Genomic DNA, 19019 nt, shown 5'->3' with positions numbered 1-19019 from the left:
GATTTTTGAGTACCCCTTGTTTCCTCTGTTAAGATGTAAAATACCCCCTCATGCCAATGACAGTGAATAAACAGATCTTCATTTATGGAAGATAAACCTTCACAGGAAAATTCCTTTAGGTACCTTCTTCTCTTCCAGCTCTGCTTTTAAAGATCCCAATTCTTCCTGACATTTCTGCAGAGGAGAAATTTTTTGAAGCATCTGTTCCACTTGGTGATGCAGAGTACTATTCTCTCTAAAAATTGACAATGCATTAGCATTATTATACAGAAGTATCTACAGCGAATCATTAAATATATTGACTGCTGCTATTCTATTTTTTCTAACTTGGAAGGAAAAAGTAATAAAAGAATCTCTCTTTAAATGCATTCTATTTATACCAACATGATCTTCATACTGCTAATATTTTGACATTATAATCTATTTCTAATAAAAGTATATGATAAACTACTTGAGAAGTACAGTAGATTCTCAATCTGATAGACAATATATGAAAGGACAATATGCCAAATAATTAGGTTTTTCCAATCTTGAACTAAATCCCCGTTTATCCAAATTAAATCACAGGCCATTTTGTGATCCAGTTTGTAACAATGTTTTGCCTTCTTCTAGGGGATGAATATATTCAGAATATGAAACACTGCTAAATTTTCACTCCATTTTAAATTGTTTAAGATACACAAGATAACCTCATTATTAAACAATCCAATTCAGGCAGACAATAATTTGATTAACAATAAGCTCCATTTCAATGGCAACACCATCAGTAAAAGTAATAAAGTCAGATACCAGCCTGTAACTTAAGACCTTGGTAAGAATTTCATTTGGATAATACAATAGTAAGGAAAATATAAATCTTCTTTTATTATGACCATCAAAGCAACATTCAATATGATGGGTCAATCCTATGTGGCACTTTGACTGAATCTGTTTCGAAATCTAGTCTGATCAATGTCTACCCCAAAACAACCATGAAGACAGGTACTTACCTTCTTGCAAACTGCAGCTGTAAAACTTGTTAAAGAAAACTCTCAGTTTTATCTGAAACTTGTCAGAAGATTAAACTCATTTTAAAATTACCTGTAATAATCTCTGTTCAATGTATATACAGGCAAATTCACAATTCCTAGAAAACAATATTCCAAGGTCCATTTACAACATAGTGTTAAAAATTTTTACTAGGTTACTCTATTTACCGTAACATGTACCTAAAGTCAAAATATCTACTTCTCTAAATTAAAATAGGTACTCAATTACATCGATGATTAATACTGAATCCCGAGAATAAACACAAAGCAATATTCAATGAATGAACACTACCTTGGATCCTATAAACAACAAAATCCCCGAACAGCCTATCCTGAATTTAATAGTCCAGAGCATAATTCCAGCAAACAAGAGTTAGATACTTATGAGAACCATTTATCACTGTACTCAATGAGTAACGAGAAAAGAAACAAGAGAACATAAAACCTAGATAACCTCTCACTTTTACAATTTACACAATGTAACTTCATTTCCCATCTCATGCTGCCAGTGAAATGTTCTAGGACAGCAAAACAATTACCCTTTTAAATTTCACCTCCTACAAGTTTCTATGCATATACCATGAGGTGGCAAATGTCTATAACGACACGCCTCTGTCCTCCTCTGTCAGAATACAGACTTCTCCAGATTAAGGACTACATTCACCCTAAGTTAGCAGTCTTTGCAAAAAAGAGAAGTTCAAAATACCTGATGAAATAAAATATACCCTCTCCTTCCAAAAAAGGAAATAATAAACTTAACAAAACAGTCAGAATTACACAAAAAAGTAAGAAATCAATGGGTGCCTGGGTTGCTCCATCACTTAAGCATCTGACTCTTGGTTTTGGCTCAGGTCGTGATCTCAGGGTCATGAGATGGAGCCCCTTGTGGGGCTCAGTGCTCAGCGGGGAGTCTGCTTGAGATTCTCTCTCTCCCTCTCCCTCTGCTCCTCCCCTTGCTATCTCTCTAATAAAAATCTCTAAAAAAAAAAAAAAAAAAAAAAAAAAAGGTAAAAAATCAAGTTATATAACAAAGCCATTGAAACCTGCACCATTAGCACTTTGGGTTGGAAGAGCAAACTACTGCACACCTAAGGTACAAAAAATATGTATTTGGGGCAAATACCAAATGTGTTTTAAAAAAAAAAAAAAATCAGTGTTTACTTGTAGCTGAGGCTGAAGAAGATTATCGTATCACCGAATGGGTATTCCAGAATAATCCCAAGGTTTATCAATTTTTAATAAACTATTCTAATAATTTTGATTTAAAAATTTTATAAATTTTTAAAAAGTAAATCAATTTCCCTGCTAGATTACATGTGTAATTACCTCAAAAAGTTTATGCTAAAAAGGATATAATGAAAGTATACTCTCCTAATACTGGAATTAATTGGCTACCTATATTTCTTATTTAGCTAATTAAAAGTACTTTAATAACTGTTTCTATACAGGTTTCCTAATCAAAGGTATTACTCTTGTGATAATATACATTTATAGTTAAACAGACTGAGAGTTTTAACAAATGAAGCACAAGGGGGGGATTTCACTGACCTACATTTTTTAATGTAAAAATTCAGTACTAAAAATAAATCTAAGTCTTACGCCTTGATTTTATTACTCTAATCACACAAGTGAGACATGACGGTACCAACACAAACAAATAATTAGTGGTCACGTGTAAGTTCAGGGAGGCCAGAAGTAATATCAAAGCAGGCCTGGGGTTCCTGCCAAAGTTGAAGAGTAGCATCTGTCCCAAGACCTAAGCTGAAGCTGCACTTCAGTGAATCCCTAAAAATATACCCACGCTAATTTTCATGGGAGATTTCACTCATGGTGTTTTTACCACGAAATGCAGAAAAGATAACTACGCACACTATTTTCACCCTACCAGTAAAATATCTCACCAGAGGCCAACTACACTGCAGGTGCTCTGAATGGTTACTGAACAAACGCTGACCAAATCTGTCTTGTAAATACAAAATCACACTGTGATTATGGACATACATGTATATACATACATACATATATATATATATATATATATATATATATATATATAGTCATTCTCTACAAATCATAAAGCTAATTAACGAAAGCCACTTGTCCACCATTTTGAATATTCCTACACGGCAGGTCTTACAGAAATCCTGAGAAATTCTCATAGTATCCTATTCAGCTTAAGTTCATGGCTAAGCCTGCAGAACTTGTCACATCCTCAGTACAAACGAAAAAGACCTACCCATTAAAAAGGAGGCGCCCTGAAGAAAATCAAAATCAGTGACAAAAACATAACATTCTAAAAGAGAGACCAGGAGTCTTCATCATGAAACACGTACTCACAGGAAAAGATTCCTGTTCACTGTGTTGCTCAGAAGGGTTCCTTCCTTAGAGGCTGTAAACATTACCTTCCAAAGATAACTGAAAATTCCCACGGTTCTTCTAAGAAACTATAAATAAGTAAATTTAAAAACTCCAAGGAAAAAGCTAGTAAAAGGATATCATCACATTTCTTCTGATATTCTGTTAATAAATTACTGCAACAAAGAAAAGAATTACATTACTTTTTTGATCTAGAAAATATACTGTTAAGATCATGTTTCAAAATATGCTAGGCACCTTTCTTCCTAGGCTTCCTGCAACAAATCATGTTTAATTAATTAAATATGAATACACACACACATATATATCACCTTCAATTCCTTAAAAGTGCTGCAATGATATATGAACTTTAAAAAAAATAAAAATACATCCCCTACCATGGCTGTGAAATACTGTGAGGAAATCGGAGATCCAGTGCTAAAGCTAAAAAGGCTTAAAAGATAGAAAACAGCTTTAAAAAAATTGCCACTCTAGCAAAACTCACTTCCTAACCCGCAGGCCTGCTGTAAAGGGCTGTGGACCAAGAACACAGCCTCAGCCTGTGGACAAGGCTCACCAGGGTTCCACCATGACCCACAGCCCATGGGCCCTGGATGAGAGACTAAAGGCCTAACACACCACCTGCTCTGGCTTGTCTGTCAGGTTCACGAAGTTCAACAGAACACATGAAAACATACTCACTCTGTATTAATAATTTTCTGCTTCAAGGTAATTAGTGCTTCAACATATTCGTTTAAATTCTGAAAGAAAAAAACAGCTACAATCAGCTACTTGTTTCTGTAATATGAATGACTCTAAATGTATCTTCTGTAACGTGTGACTTATTGTAAAACATGAGCATATTTACTCTCACATAAACACAGAAATACATTAAGATATTATTTACATTACATAGAAACACAGACCTACTCTGTGTGATCTTGAACCCATGCTGTATCTCTCTGAATCTTTCTTTAGGTGGATGGCGCTCTCTCTCTCTGACAGTAAGGGGGTTGTGCAGACTCTCCGTGTGCTCTTAATCAGTGAGAATCTGGTACATACTCACTATTTTAGTTCACTAATTATTAGTAATCACGTCTACAACTCACTCTGCATTGTCTCTGAAAGGATTTAAGACATCAAAAAGTCACATAAATATAAAAAAAAGCAAGAAAATAAAAATAACATGGGAAGAACAAATAGGAATATTAAAATAGGGATGAAATTCAATGAAAAATTCATTTTATAAGGATCTATATATTTTAGGGACCAACTACAAATCTGGCTCTAAATTACTGCTATCAATTCAATAGGGAAAACATCATTAGTTACACTGCTCAAAATGTTCCTAAGACTTAAAAACAGACATTTTTTTCTTTCAAGTGACTTTTTCCCCTAATATCTTCATATTTCATTGGTAAATACTTCAGAAGAACTTATTTTTCACTGATTATCCCAAAACATCTTTTTCTAGGTAATCCAAATGATTTTGAGAATTACAGAAATATTTCCCTTTATAGTAGTCTGTGTATCTTCTTTGCAGTCAGACATGTAACACGGTATTAGTGACAATAAAAAAGGTCCACACTGAAATACGTAAATAAAAAGTCTTAGTTCAGGGCGCCTGGGTGGCTCAGTCGGTTGGGAACCAACTGTTGGTTTCGGCTCAAGTCCTGATCTTGGGGTGGTGGGATCGAGACCATGTCGAGCTCAATGCTCACTGATGTGCAGCTCGGAGTCTCCTTGTCCCTTTCCCTCTGTTCCACCACCCGCCCAGGCTCACGCACGCTCTCAAATAAATAATTAAAATCTTAAAAAAAAAAAGTCTTTGTTTTCTTATATTCCCACCACCAGTTAAAAATCTCTATTCCTCCTTGTGTATTTCCTCTCAGAAAGTTCCTGCATTTGAAAATGACATCTGGATGTGCTCAGTCCACCAACTCACTACTGAAGGCCATTCAGGTTCATTTCTGTCTCCACCATTGCACACCATGAGTGTCCCTGACCATTCCTGTGAGATACTATCTTTCCTTAGGATCAAGTCCAAATAGATTTCCTGCATTAGTGATAGTGATGAGCTTTGAAAATCTTAGAGCCATTTTTCCATGTGTATTTATTTACAAGTGTGACTGAGAAATCTCTTGCCATTTAGTTTTTCTCTTATTAAAAGCTCCTTAACATTGTTTGCTCACTGGTGTGGTTGCACTTTCTTATGAGCTGCAATATTTGAGCAATAGCAACATTTCAATAAATGTTACAAATATATACATAATGTCTGTCACATGATCACTAAAATACAACCACACAGGCATGCAGAAGTTTTAAATATTCACAGAGCTGAATCTGTCACTTTTTTTTAAAAGTATTGGTTTCCTGATATATTTAGAAAATTCTATCCCACCCAAGATGCTAAAATAAAAGGATTTTTCTCTATGTTGTTCTAGTACTTTTATGCTTTTATTTTTTGTATTTATATCTTTAACCATTCTAATATTCTATATAGTAGACTCTAAACACTGTAAGTCAAAAGGACAATGAGTGGTCCATTCCATATTTGTATTTAATGTATATTTTGCTTTCCACATTCAAAAACAATCTTTCATTATATACAAAATAAATTTCATACAACAACAGATTTCTGGGCACAGAGGGTAAATAATGCATCTGCTTTTACTCCCTCCCTAAAAGCCAGCTAAAACTAAAGCCAAGAAACTTTCTCCCCAAAGGCAAAACCCACAAAGATGAGAGTAGAATAAAAGACAAGTGGAAACTGGAAAGCAGATTCAAGAATACTGACTTAGCAGGCTCAAGAAAGCGGGAGAGGTGGGAAGGGGGAAGAGTCCGTGACACCAGGGTGCTCTGAGACAGAAGGGCAGGGGCGGCACTCACAGAACTAGTGGCAAACTTTCTTATAAGCAAATCCTCAAATTCCTACCTCTCTGCCCCGCCACCGTCCAGCAAAAGGTTTGCTGTTTGAAGAATTCTCTGCCTCGGACACTGCGAACGCTGTGCCAAAAACAAAGGGATGAGGCAGCCCTATGCACGCTGACCTGACACTGACCACCTGCTTGTCCCCATTAAGCTCCCAGACAGTGACAGCCAATCCTTTGCCCTCCAGGCAGGAGACTGAAAGTGCTTTCTCTGAGGATATCTAACCAGCACTGACATGAGATATCCTTGAAATAAATGGCCCACCAGACCTTCTGCAATGAAGCTCAAGGTCCAGATGCCCCACACACTCAGCATTTCCAGCCAACATATTAGCCAACAGTTTTAATAGGAACAATCATGGATTTCCACACATCAGAGAGAAACCTGTAACATGAAAGTGAGACCAAAACAAGACAGAGCAACTTGGAGTAAACAGAAACTGAGAAGAAAACTGCAAAGATTAATAAGATCGGAGATAAATGTTATATTCATGAAGCAACAATATTTTTGAAAGGAATAAACAGAGTTCCTAGAAAATTTTTTTAAAAGCTCCTAAAAATTAAAAACATCCACACCCCCTAGGATGGCTGAAACCAAAATGGCAGACGACAACAAGTGTCAGTGAGGATGTGGAGAAACCGGAGCCTCGGATTCTGTGCGGAGGACGATGTGGAGCGGCTGTGGCGCACAGCAGTCTCCTAACTCCTCCAAATGTTCCAGAGTTCACCACGTCACTCAGCAATTCCACTCCGAGGTCTACGCCCAGGAGAGCTGGAAACACACGTCCATGCCAAACTCTGACTTAGAGCATTATCCATGCTAGCCAAAAAGTAGAAATAAGCTAAACGTGCATCAGATGATGAAGGGATAAATGAGATGTCATGCAGCCATACCACGTGATTACTCGGCAATGAAAACAAATGAGTGACACCTCTGACGAAAGGGATAAACCCTGAGCTACATGCAAGGGGCCAGTCACAAAAGGCTACATGCCATACAAGCCCATTCATATGAATTGTCCACACCAGGCAAATCCAGAGACCCAGAGACAGAAAGTAGATTAGTGGTTGCCAGGGACTGGGGTAACGGAGACAGGGAATGACTGCTAATGCCTAAGAGGGTTCCTGGCAGGGGTATGGGGGTGGGGGTGGAGATGAACGTGTCTTACAATTACAAAGTGGTGACAGAGTTGCTTAACTGTGACTGAACTAAAACCCACTAAATCGTACACACAAAAAGGATGAATTTTATGTGAATTATATCTCAATAAAACGGTCAGAACTAAATTAAAAATAGGGAAGCAAAATAAAAGCCTCAAAAGATTTGATGAAAGAATTGAAAAAAAAAAAAAAGTTCCCCCAAATAATGCAAAACACAGACATGAGAAAGAACAAAAACAAATAAAAACAATTGGAGTATCAGTGCAAGATGTCCACACGCCCAACATTAAGAGTTCCAGATAGAAAGTAATAGAAAAGACAGAGAGATAGTCAAAGAAATTGTGATATTCAAGAAATCTCAGAACTGAAGCCAGAAGTTTCCAAACTGAAAGATCCCAGCACATAAATACAAACAGAATCCAAACCATGAAACATCAGCACCAAATTTCAGAGCATCAGAGACAAGCAAAGACCTTATAGGAAACCCAAGAGAAATATAAAACCAAACAAGTCAAACACAAAGAATATGGAATCAGAATGGCTTCAGCCTTGAACAACAATCCAGAGACCTAGAAAGCGAGCCTTCAAAATGTTGAAGGAACGTGAATTCCAAGCTACCTACATCCTTACTTAGGGAAGTACTGAAGGATGTGAACACGATCCACCAAAATCGCAAGTAAACCCAGACAAGATGACGTGGCATCCAAGACAGAGGTAATGGGAATCCAGGAAGGCAGCTGTGCCCCAGAATAAAGCAGATCCAAAGGCTCAGGAGGGAATTTTTTCCCTTAAGAAAGCGACAGAATATCTGGTGGAGTGAAAGCATTAAGACGGCATTTCTACCTAACTGGCACAGAGAATTGCAAATAAATGTAGTTGGTATTCACCATGCATTTAAATCAGGATTTTTTTTAATACAAGTGATTCTTCCTTTATTTTTCCCCCCATCCTCTTTCCAGTTCTTTGCTAGTGGGCCTCATCTTCTCCACCTTGCCTCCAGATGCCATTCTGTAATGTTAAGTACTATGCAAGAAACATTCCAGAAACCTGACTCTAGAGTCACACACAGCTGGATTCAAATTCCTATCCCACCTCTTTCTGGCTGAGTGAACCTTGGGCAAGTTTGTTTAGCCTCCCCCTGCCTCAGTACCCTTTCCAATTCTACAGATAAGGAGACTGAAACTCAGGGAGGGGCAGAGCTGGCCAGCTGTCAGGAGTAAATAGGAAAAGCCACAGAAAGGGTTTAACCCAGTCCCTAGCATAGGGTAAATAGTCCTTAACATTTCAAGATGAGCAAGTTGAATTAAGGATACCATCATTCATCAGGGGAAACAAGAAAACACATGGGAAAGGAAAAACAATCGTAATTTACTCCAGAGTATAGCTCTGAATAACATATAGTCATAATAACGTCCACTCTGAGTAGTGACTTAACCAAAATCCTATGTAGGCTGAGAAGACTGGGGAAGCAGCGGAGGAATGCTTAGGCAGGTAGGGCACAGGGTGGAAGGAGAGCTCAGTCTGCATCTTCCAAAGGCAGAAACTGAACAATATGCCCTACACTGAAAAACAAGAAGTAGCAATGCAAGTCTATTACTTAACGATACTAAAGCTCATCATAAAACACACAGTGCAATGGAAAGTGGGAGGGGAGAGATGCGGCTGGGGACACCGGGCTGGCTTAACACGTCTTGTCCATCTAGCTACCTCTCTAAACTGTGTTCACGTATATTTGATAAAGAATTTAAGACCACAAAACAGCATTACAAAGGAAAAGCCAGAGACTAAGTACAGGCTCCGTTCCCTACAGCATTCTAGGCCCTGACTTTTTTCTCAGAGCTCAAATTCAGGCAGATAACGCAGCACCCTAATAACACAGTCTCTTGTTTTTCTCCAATCTGGTCCAAACGCTGCTTAAGATGGTTGCAACCGTTTCTAATGTAGCTCGGAAGCATGAGCAAGCAGCAGGCTGGGTCGCAGCGGCCTGTGTGCGTTTATGGGGGCACACTGCACCCCACCACCATCTAGCCTCTGGAAGCAAGGTGTGGGGTGCACCCATCCAGGAGAGTTTGAAGTGACGTGCTTCCGGACTGCTGCTTCTCTCCCAGTGGTCTTGCTCTTCTGGAACTCCCACTGCAATGCTCAGGCTTCCCCCGAGTCCTCTCCCCTAACCACCATCTTTCTTCTTTCTCTGGCTTCTGGCTTAGTCCCTCAAGCTGTACTTTATACTTGTTCACTAATACAATTCCCAAGCAGCACGTTCTATTACTCATACTTATTCCACATTTACTCCTTTTCCAAAGCGTACTGTTTTAATTTTATCCACACAATACCCTCTGGAATGTCACTGTGAACATTTAGCACTTGAGAAAAAGAAAAGAAATCCATCTGTGCTCATTTTCCCTCCCTTCTCAGAGAAGTGAAATCAACACAGTGGCTGAGCACACAGGGCGAGTAGGGGGCATCAGGATAACCCAGGGCCAAGGGGCAAGCCAGGACTCGTGGGGCAGAGGCGGGGAGAGCAGATGCAAGTGTGCTTGGGAAAATGGCAATACTAAAGGAGTCAGTACAATGTGAAGATACAGAGCAGATAAATGCAGGTGATAACAGGACAAGTACATTGCCAAAGTCAACCTCAACATTAACATTGCAGGCTGGAAGACTGTTTGTGGTGGCTGTCCTGTGCACCGTGCAAATGTTCGTCAGCGTCTCTGTCCTCTACTCATTAGGTGGCCAGAGTACTCCCTCAACCACCAAGGTGTACGTGCAGAGTGAACACAGCAGGTCTGAGATGCTGTCCCTGGAAAGGTGTGCTAGCACGGTGGGCCCTTGGTGGTATCTGGGAACTTGGATTTCTAGAGGTTTCCCACCATTCTCTCAATGCCAAGAGTGGCTCCCTGTGCTTAACTGCACAATGTACTTTATGCTGGAACTTGCTTTCCTTCTGGGAGCCTGGCGTCTGGGTATGTGCTAGGTAGGCATATGCATGTGCGCAGCGCCCAAGAGACACTTTGTGCCATGTCACAGCACGCTGTTGGAGAACTTCAGTGAGTCCAGTCACCCTCACTGGGCTTCCTCGGGACCCCACCCCATGCATGGCCTTTCCTCCTGGCAGACTTTGCTTTGTATGCTCTCACTATAATGAGCCACCCGGTGAGCAGGAAAACCCTGAGCTGGGGGTGAGGGATCCCTGATACAGTGTGACCTCCCACAGTGTCTCCAGACCTTGCCAACGAGAATACAAGGCTGTGCTCTTTAAGCTTCCAGGCACATGAAAGGCAGAGAACGACTCAACTGGAAGAGGCTGAAGAGACATGCCAGTGCTCTATGACCCACGTCCCCGAGCGGACCTGGAACCAGCAAGGCAGGCGGGATTCTTGGGCCTGCAAGCAAAATCTGAAGGGCCCAGGGATGGGATGGAGCGGCGGCACCAATGCCAATGTCTAGGCTGGAGGGCTATGGGCTCACTCTGTCGGAAAGTGTTCAGATTGCGGGGGAAACACACCCTGCGGTGTGTGGGACACAGAAAGTGTGTGTGTGCATGCCAATGACAAAGCAAACGAGGAGACACCTGAACACCTGGTGAATGGGGTGAAGAGAATACCAGAGTTTTTGGTACTATTCTGGTGATTTTCTTTAAGTTCTAAGTTATTTCAAAAAAAAAATTATTTTTAAAAATCACACCAATCCCATTAATTGCTCTGCTGGGGGTGGTCTGGCTCACTGCTCAGCTCGCATCCTCTCTGATTTACGACATTTCCTCCTCCTACTTGTTCACTTTCTATCCATTGCTCTTATGTAAAGTCTACACTGATCTGCATCAGAGCTGAGTGTGTCTCCTGAGCGGTGAGCAAGGACCCCCACGTGATGTCCTCTGGCTCAGAGTGGACTGGAACAGGCAGGAAGGTAGGAATGCTCACCCCCACCCCCCAACTCCACTCTGGGAACTTCCCACCAAACAAGCTGAGAGGCTCTGCTTCCTGGGAAGGGAGGACCCAGTTTCACATGCCTAGTCTTCAGCTGCCCTGACCTCACACATTGTGCTTCATCCATCACAAACTACCTTCTCCCACCCCGGTCTCTGCACATGGTGCCCTCTGTCCACAACACATCCCCTCCATCTCTTCCTCTTCCTCAACTAAGACTCACCCTTCAGACAGACCTCAATTCAGATTCACCTCCTCCATGAAGCCTTCCCCTGTCCCTCCTAGGTGCTCCCAGGGTCCCCTGTGCGCCCCCCAGCATGGTACTTACTAATATACTCCTTCCGTGGTGGTTTTCTCACCATCTGTCACCCCAACTAGAACATGAGCCCCAAGCCTCTTCTGTTCATGACTGTATTCCAAAACAAAGCATGGCATCCTAGACCCAGGGATGCTCAAGAAATGTTTGCTCACTGAATGAATTACAATTTTGTGAGCCTTCTTTGTAATATAATCATTTACAAATCAGTATGTCTAAGAGAAGTCATGGTTTAGGTTCCAAATGATGAAGTTTAAACCACTGGCAATTATCAGTGGGAGCCCAACACAAGCTTATATAAATAACAGGCTCAAATCTGCACCAAGGGCAGCCAAACACCATCTATTCTGAACCTACTGTAGTGGCATGAGCTCAAAAGTATAACCACGAGCTCTGAACTCTCATAGGGCCCCCAAGGGTTAAACTGTTTTGCTCTGCAGTGAATGGAACTGGTGAAGAGGGGCCTCTCCTCCACCAGGACAGAGCAACTTGTGCCGCTGGACTGAAAACTCAGCTTAAGAAGTGTGTAAGTGCACACTCTCACCACAGGAAGGACCCGCGCTGCTCTGATGTGACTACTCAAGTCCGGCAACCCACAGGGACCTTGGGCTGGAGCTCAGTGACCAACCACCACCACCACTGAGGGTGGGCACAGACAGGAGGTGGGCTGTGGGACTACAAAACAAAGGATACCTAACGCGTGGTTAATCCACACACTTGTGAATGGAGCGACGATCACAGCCAGCCCCATTTGTCAACACCGATGCAAAGAGGACAGGGGAGAAGATTTCCAGCAAGAGGAAAGGACTGCTCCGCTCAGGAGAGAGCCAGCTTCCCACTGCGGTTCAGAACGAGCCCAGCATGGCCATGACCACCTCCAGTGGGGAGACACCTGCAGCCTGCCTGCCCGTTCTCGGCCAGGTGCGAGGTGCCCGCGCGAAACCACCCAGCAGGCCACCTTCTCTGTGCAGGGCACCCCCTAGGCTCTCTGACACAGTGTCTCTCAAGTAGGGAACCCAGCACCCAATCCTAAGGTGAGGTATCCTGACTGACAGATCCCTGTCTGCTCCGTTCTCGATCTTTCCCACCCTCATTTCCTAGGCGCTTCTTGTTTCCCTAACTCTTTCCTTTCCTCGCCATTCCATGCCTGCCTTCCGTCAGTAGCCAGCAGCTTCTCCTTCACTGACTCCTGAGGACGGCACCTCATCTCATACCGTGCCACAAAGGTTCTCAAAATCTCTTCAAGTGACAGAATGTGCTCCCCCATTCTCCTATCACCATCTCTCCCCCCCAAAAATTCTTACAAGGCACTCCGCGCCAACCCACCCAGGCCTCTGCTCTATCTTCTCAGCAGGCCGTCAGGTGCTCTGGAGGCCTGTGTTCCACTAACGACAAATGTGAAAGCCGCTGAAAATTCCCAATTCTGACCTCATTCCAGAACTTCAATCCCACATTTCCAACACCTCTTGTGTCTCGGTTTCCACTTCTCTTCCCTCTAACAGTTCTCAGTGACTCAGGTTTTAATCGCTGGATCTTTTATCCCCCAGATCTGAAATCCATCTATTCTATAGTTTTTCATATTGAGACCGTTTGCTTTTTTACTCCCATTTCTGGGAAGCTTCAATTCACCCAGGCTTTTGTTATCACTAGTGTGCATTAGTAAAATAACGTTCTGGAGCTAGCTGCACCTCCTCCAATCCAACCTGTACACCACCACCTGCTATTTTTACCAAAAACACCGCTCTTATGTGGTAATTGTGCAAAACCTCTCTCTACTCCGTAACACAGACAAAAATAAGTATATATTTTTTTTTGGTGGTTACCACTCAAGATCTTCAATAATCTGCCACGTACCTATCTTTCCAGCCTTCCTTTGCAAAATTAAAGACTCATTCAAGATTCTACACGTGACTAATCATCCTCTTCCCCTAAAACGCCATTCCAGGCAAACACCCCAATGCAGTGGAGTGTTCTGACCTAGGGAAGAGGTCTGCCAAGGCCCCAGCCAGGCCCATCCCTTGACTGCTGCCTGCGCTGCTTGTACCTTCCAATGGGTAGAGGACCTGCGAACAGACCACAAGCCCTCCATCTGAGGATCTTGCCTCTTGCGGAACAAGTCTGCAGACCCCTGAAGAATTTAACGGGATTCCTCCTATTGCTGCTCTGAGAACCACTAGTAGGAATGCGGCAAGGGTGGAAAAGGGGGGGTTCTCTGGAGACTGGAGCCAGAATCTCTAGGCCAGAGAGCACACTGGGTTCACACAGGGCTGGAAGCAGCGGGGACCAGTGGGGGTTGAGGGGGATCATGATGGTGGAGTCAGGATGCGAGAGAAAGACAGGAACCAAGGATGACACCGAGTTTCCGGCCAGGTGCTACTTTTAGCTAAGATGAAGACTACTATGGGTAGACCAGGCTTCTGGAGAAAGACGAGATCCACAACTGAAAAGTGTAACTCATGCTGTTCTCCTGCACAGAGGCCCCCATCAACTCACTATCCTTTCAGAGTAAAAGCCACAACTCACTATCCTTTCAAGCCAAATCCTTCGATGGTCTCTAAGGGCCCACACAATCAGACCCTTCTTTTACTGATGTCATCGGACTTCCTGGCTATTGTGTTTGTGCCCTGCTCCCCAAAATTGTATGTTTAAACCTAACCCCCAATGTGACACCTCTGGGAAGTGATTAGGTCAGGAGGGCAGAGCCCCCATGAATGGGATTAGTGCCCTTTACAAAAGACCCCAGAAAGCTCGATTCACCCTTCCATTAGATGATCCACCAGGTGACAGGGCGAGAAAACAGCCACAAACTAGGAATCGGGCCCTCCTCAGACACCAAATCTGCCCATGCTTCACTGATCTAGGACTTCCCAGTTAACAGAACTACAAGGAATAAACTCCTCTTGTTTATAAGGCACCCAGTCTATGGTATTTTGTTATAGCAACCCAGCACAGACTCAGACATCCACATGCACTCCACCCCGGCCACAATGGCCGCCCTCCCAAGCACGCCAGGCATCCACACCTGACCTTCCCACTGCACGGGACACTCCCTCCTGAAGTATCTCAAAGCTTATTCTGTCACCCCCTCTGCTCAAATACAACCTTCTCAGAAAGGACTTCCCACATCAATCCCACCAGCCAGCAGGCCCTTCCTCGCCCATTGGTCCTTTCCACCTTCTTTGCTTAATTATTCTCTACCGTATTATCTTCTCATGTAACTTGTTTAATCTGTCTCCTCCCCCCTCCTAGAACGGAAGCTCCAAGAGATCAAGGATGTTGGCCTTTTTTCCTGCTGCTATAATCACATTGCCTAAAACACAGCACATGACCTACAAGTACGTGTTAGATGAAACTGGCACAAAGAATAAATACAATTCATTAAAGATTCAAGACAACTTCACTCATGCTCCTGGGGTTTTAAAGGAAAAACTAAATAAAAGCACGTTATACATGCCTATTCAGTGCAGCTCCACTCAATACTTAACTCTCCGTCTTCCTTCCATCCAGAATGCCAGTGCATGATCCCTGTCTCTCTCCCCTGTTCTCAACACTTAAAACGTTTGGGATCAGTTCATAGATAATGCACTTAAAATTTAAAAAAAAAAGCTTATCTGGAGGGCCTGTGGCCCACATTCCTTTCTGATCTCCCCTCTGCTCTGCGCGGCAGCCGGACACTGTTCCGCTCCTCAGAGGCGCCCTGCGCCTCCTCACCTCCCCACGTTCCCGCCTGTTAATCCCTCCACGGAGAAGTTCCTCCCCACCTCTTCTGCTCACCGTTCAGATCGCCCTACCTCACCTCCCCACAAACACCCTGCCCACCAACCCAGCCAAGAGCACCACTCCGACTCCTCCTTTACCTTCTTCAGAATACTTAAAACCTCCCAAAGTCTTACTTGGACGCGTCTTCCTTTTAAGAACAGATCGTCTACTTCGTTCACCACCGTGACCCTGGTGCCCAGAACACTACGTTGGAAACGGTGCTAATTTAATTCAATCTAGGAGGTGGGGTGATGTCCCACTTTGCCATCAAAGGCACTGAGCCTAGGAGTTAAGAAACTCTCGACATCAGTCAGCGAGGAGGGTCTACCCGGAAACAAGGACCTGGGACTGTCCCCACTACCTCACAAGACCTGCAGCCAGGCACCAGCAACGCCTCTTCTGTCACTGTAGACAACAGTCCACTCTGCTGTTAGAAACTTCCAGTAACTGCAAGCCTTTAATGGATGGACGACCCTCCAGCCAACCCGCACGTCGCGCCTCCAGGCAAAAAATATTTCAGGATGAGCCAGAGCAATCGAAAATCTCATTCCTCAGAGAGGCAGCTTCCCTCTGCATTTCACCCGCCCCTCGTCAACCTCAAAATCAGGCCTGGGGAGCCCCGAGACTGGGTGAGTGCAGGGGCCCTCCAGAACTCGCTCGCTCCGCCCCGCCACCGCCGCATCACGGCAAACGAGTCCTGGGTCACAGGCCTAAATAAGACAAAAGAGGCGGCTCCCCAAACCACTGCAGTAGAAAGGGGAGTGGGACGGGGAGGAGGGGGAGCTTCCGCCGCCGAGTGCGAGCAGCGCGCGCGGCCGGACCCCCAGCCCCGCGCCCTGGCCGGCCAACTGAGCTCCTCCGCGCCCTCGGCCCGGGAAGGCGCCGCACCTGCTGCAGGGAGGCGCAGCCCTGACACCGCGAGAGGTCCGCCGCCGTGCCGGGCGCCGCCGAGTGGGTCTCGCCCGGCATCATGGTGCCAACGCCGAGCCCTGTGGGCCCGCGCGCCTCAGGGACCCGCGGCCTCGGCCCTGTCCTCCCTCTGCTGACACCGCCGGGGCCGCCGCCTGCCAGGCCGCTTCCCGCCGGGTCCGGGCGGGTCCATCCGTGCACAGAGGTCCCCGTGGAGCTGGCGAAAGGCTCTCCCAAACGGAGCCGCCTCAGGCACCAGAGAGAAACGCGACCCGGCGCGGCCCCCGAGCGCGACACCGCCCAGCCAGGACCCCGCCCCGCCCGAGCTCGCCCCGCCCCTCGCCGCGGCGTGGGCCTGCCCGGGGCGCCGCCTGAGCAAAATGGGAAGGGGAGCCGGGCCGAGGTGGCCGGGGAGACGCCCACAAAGGAAGAGCCAGAGAGATCAGAGGCATCGGAGGTGAATTCCTTGTGCTGGGTAGGGAGTTAATCTTTTATTGTCGGCTTGCTGTGTGACAGACTTCCCATAGACACCCAAAGCCTTCAGCGAGGGGGCGGTGACCCCCTTGATGACGTCACTCAGGCGCCTGCTAGACTGGAAGGACCCGCACCCGGACGGGCAGGTGTGGGATTTGTAGCCGGAGGGAGCCGCTCTGTGCGAGTCCTGCCGGGTACCCAGAGGAGCTGGATGACTACGGTTCCCGACGCCCCGCGCGGCGGACGCCCCGGAGCGATCCTCCGGCCGAGCCGGTGCGCTTGAGCGCCTCGCCGCCGCCCTCGCGACAGTGGTCCTTCCTGCGGGACCGTCTTTCCTCCCGGCAGCTCTCCGTGCGTGCTGCGGTCCATTTGTCCGCTTGCCGGACCCTCCCCGCGGCCCGAAGCCCAATCAGAGACCGTAGCCCGCGGCCCGAAGCCCAATCAGAGACCATAGCCAGCCACCACCAAATCCCACGTTAATGCCTCTTGAGGGGAAAAAATTAAAAAAAGTCCTCTCCCAGGCCGCAGTTACTGGGTAAATTCGGACCCAGATCCTCATCTTGAACGAGGTTTTTCACCTTATCCTCCGCCACCAGAATCATCTTCTCAAGGATCACTGCCTTACTCAGAAACTTCCCGAGGCTTCCCAGCGTCTGGTTATAAAGTCCAGGTTCTTAGCATGCAGTGCAGTCAATGCACGTGTTAAGTAGACGTCCAGACTTCACCAGCTCTTTCCAAAATGTTCAGTATGGAATCGCAGCTGGAAACCCTTCCGAGAAAGCCGTCTGGTTCCTCCCCAAATGCCACAGCCCTGCCCTTTAGTACATAATCCGTGGCTGGCACGTGCTGTGGAGTGATGGACCGGGTATCCTAGACCTGACCGCTGGGTTTCTTGTCCCCGACACTCAGGTGGCACCTGAGAGAGGAAGTGCTCTGATGGCTCCATTTACCCGAGAGCAGAAAACAAGACCAGGCTTTAAAGGGAATGGAGAAGTGAGCAGCACAGCGGGAAGCACCTTGGAAGACCCCCCGTGGGACCCGTTAGAGAGGGGAGAGGAGACCATGTATGAGTCCTGATGACTTTCCATTTCTGGCTTCAGATCCCTGACAAATAGGTTTTCACAGTAACTTCCCTTTTATTTAAGGTTTCCCAAATGAGTGGGTTGTTTGTTTTTTCCAAATTACTTTAGTGGAGGAGACACCAGCTTAGCCTTGAGCCTTTTCTCCCTGTACACTGTCCACCCACACCCATAGCTCGCCTCCTTTCCCTGGCACTCAGAACTCTCACTGCTGCCTTCCTGCCTGTGTCTTCGCCTGTTTCTTCCCCTTTGCCTGGAATGCTTTCCTCCCAGCTTCACCAGCTGCAATCAGCCAGGGAGTCCTTCCAGGTCCCACATTTTACCTCCACCACCCCGACTGACACCCACCTTTTTTTCTGCACTAATTTTTTGGTAACAAACCATTTTGACTTGGATCGCAGTGATTTTTATGTCTTCTAAGACCTCTTAGTTTTCCTTTTAAACCTTGTGAAGTGCTGTACACAGTAGGTGCTCAGTGAATGTCAGAGTGGACCAAATTTGCTGCAACTAATTGAAGGTAAAAAAAAAAGCACTCATGTGCAAAATTTAAAATGCATTTGTTTCTACTTCTGCCCACCTCAAACCAGTCCTTAGGACATTTACAGAAAAAAAGTCTTGTTTGTGTAATGCAGGGTCAGCAAACTCTGTGAAGGGCCACATGTTAACTATTTTAGGCTTAGGGGACCTGACAGATCTCTGCTGCCTATTTGTCATTAGTTTTTGGTTGGTAAAGAACCACCTAAAAACATAAAACTTGGGTGCCTGCCTGGCTCAGTCGGTGGAGCATGTGACTCTTGATCTCAGGGTTGTGAGTTCAAGCCCCAGGTTAGGTGTAGAGATTACTTAAAAATAAAATCTTTTAAAAAAATGTAAAACTCATCCTTACCTTGCAGGCCGTACAAAAACACGTCATAGGTAATAATGGGAATTGATGGAGGCCACTGACTGAGGAAGGCTAAAAATCAGGTTTTTCTGTTTCCCACATGAGGAGCCACACCCGTTGGTCATTGGGATGGAAACAAGCGTCTACACTGCGGAGTCATGAACAGTGAATTAACCATTTCAGTGGCTTTACGTTCTCA

The 19019-nt window shown here is 45.1% G+C and overlaps 1 protein-coding gene across 2 annotated transcripts in view; it reads right to left on the bottom strand.

Annotated features, from left to right (window-relative positions):
* Window positions 1–16684, bottom strand: part of ICE1 (interactor of little elongation complex ELL subunit 1) — a 56383-nt gene extending 39699 nt beyond the window's left edge. For both annotated transcript variants that reach the window (XR_013445468.1, XM_036104089.2), the window contains exons 1-5: window positions 16364–16684; window positions 4086–4144; window positions 3525–3559; window positions 990–1008; window positions 124–235 (exon numbers count right to left, since the gene is read on the bottom strand). Coding sequence is in view for 1 of the 2 variants with exons in the window: in XM_036104089.2 (XP_035959982.1) it covers window positions 124–235; window positions 990–1008; window positions 3525–3559; window positions 4086–4144; window positions 16364–16447 (309 nt within the window). In the remaining variant the exon portion in view is untranslated. The remainder of the gene's footprint in view (window positions 1–123; window positions 236–989; window positions 1009–3524; window positions 3560–4085; window positions 4145–16363) is intronic.
* Between the last annotated feature and the right edge of the window lie 2335 nt (window positions 16685–19019).

Source organism: Halichoerus grypus, chromosome 2, assembly GCF_964656455.1.
Source record: "Halichoerus grypus chromosome 2, mHalGry1.hap1.1, whole genome shotgun sequence".
Taxonomy (NCBI): domain Eukaryota; kingdom Metazoa; phylum Chordata; class Mammalia; order Carnivora; family Phocidae; genus Halichoerus; species Halichoerus grypus.
The sequence above is the reverse complement of the archived record's forward strand: the minus strand, read 5'-3'. Positions and strand labels throughout refer to the sequence as shown.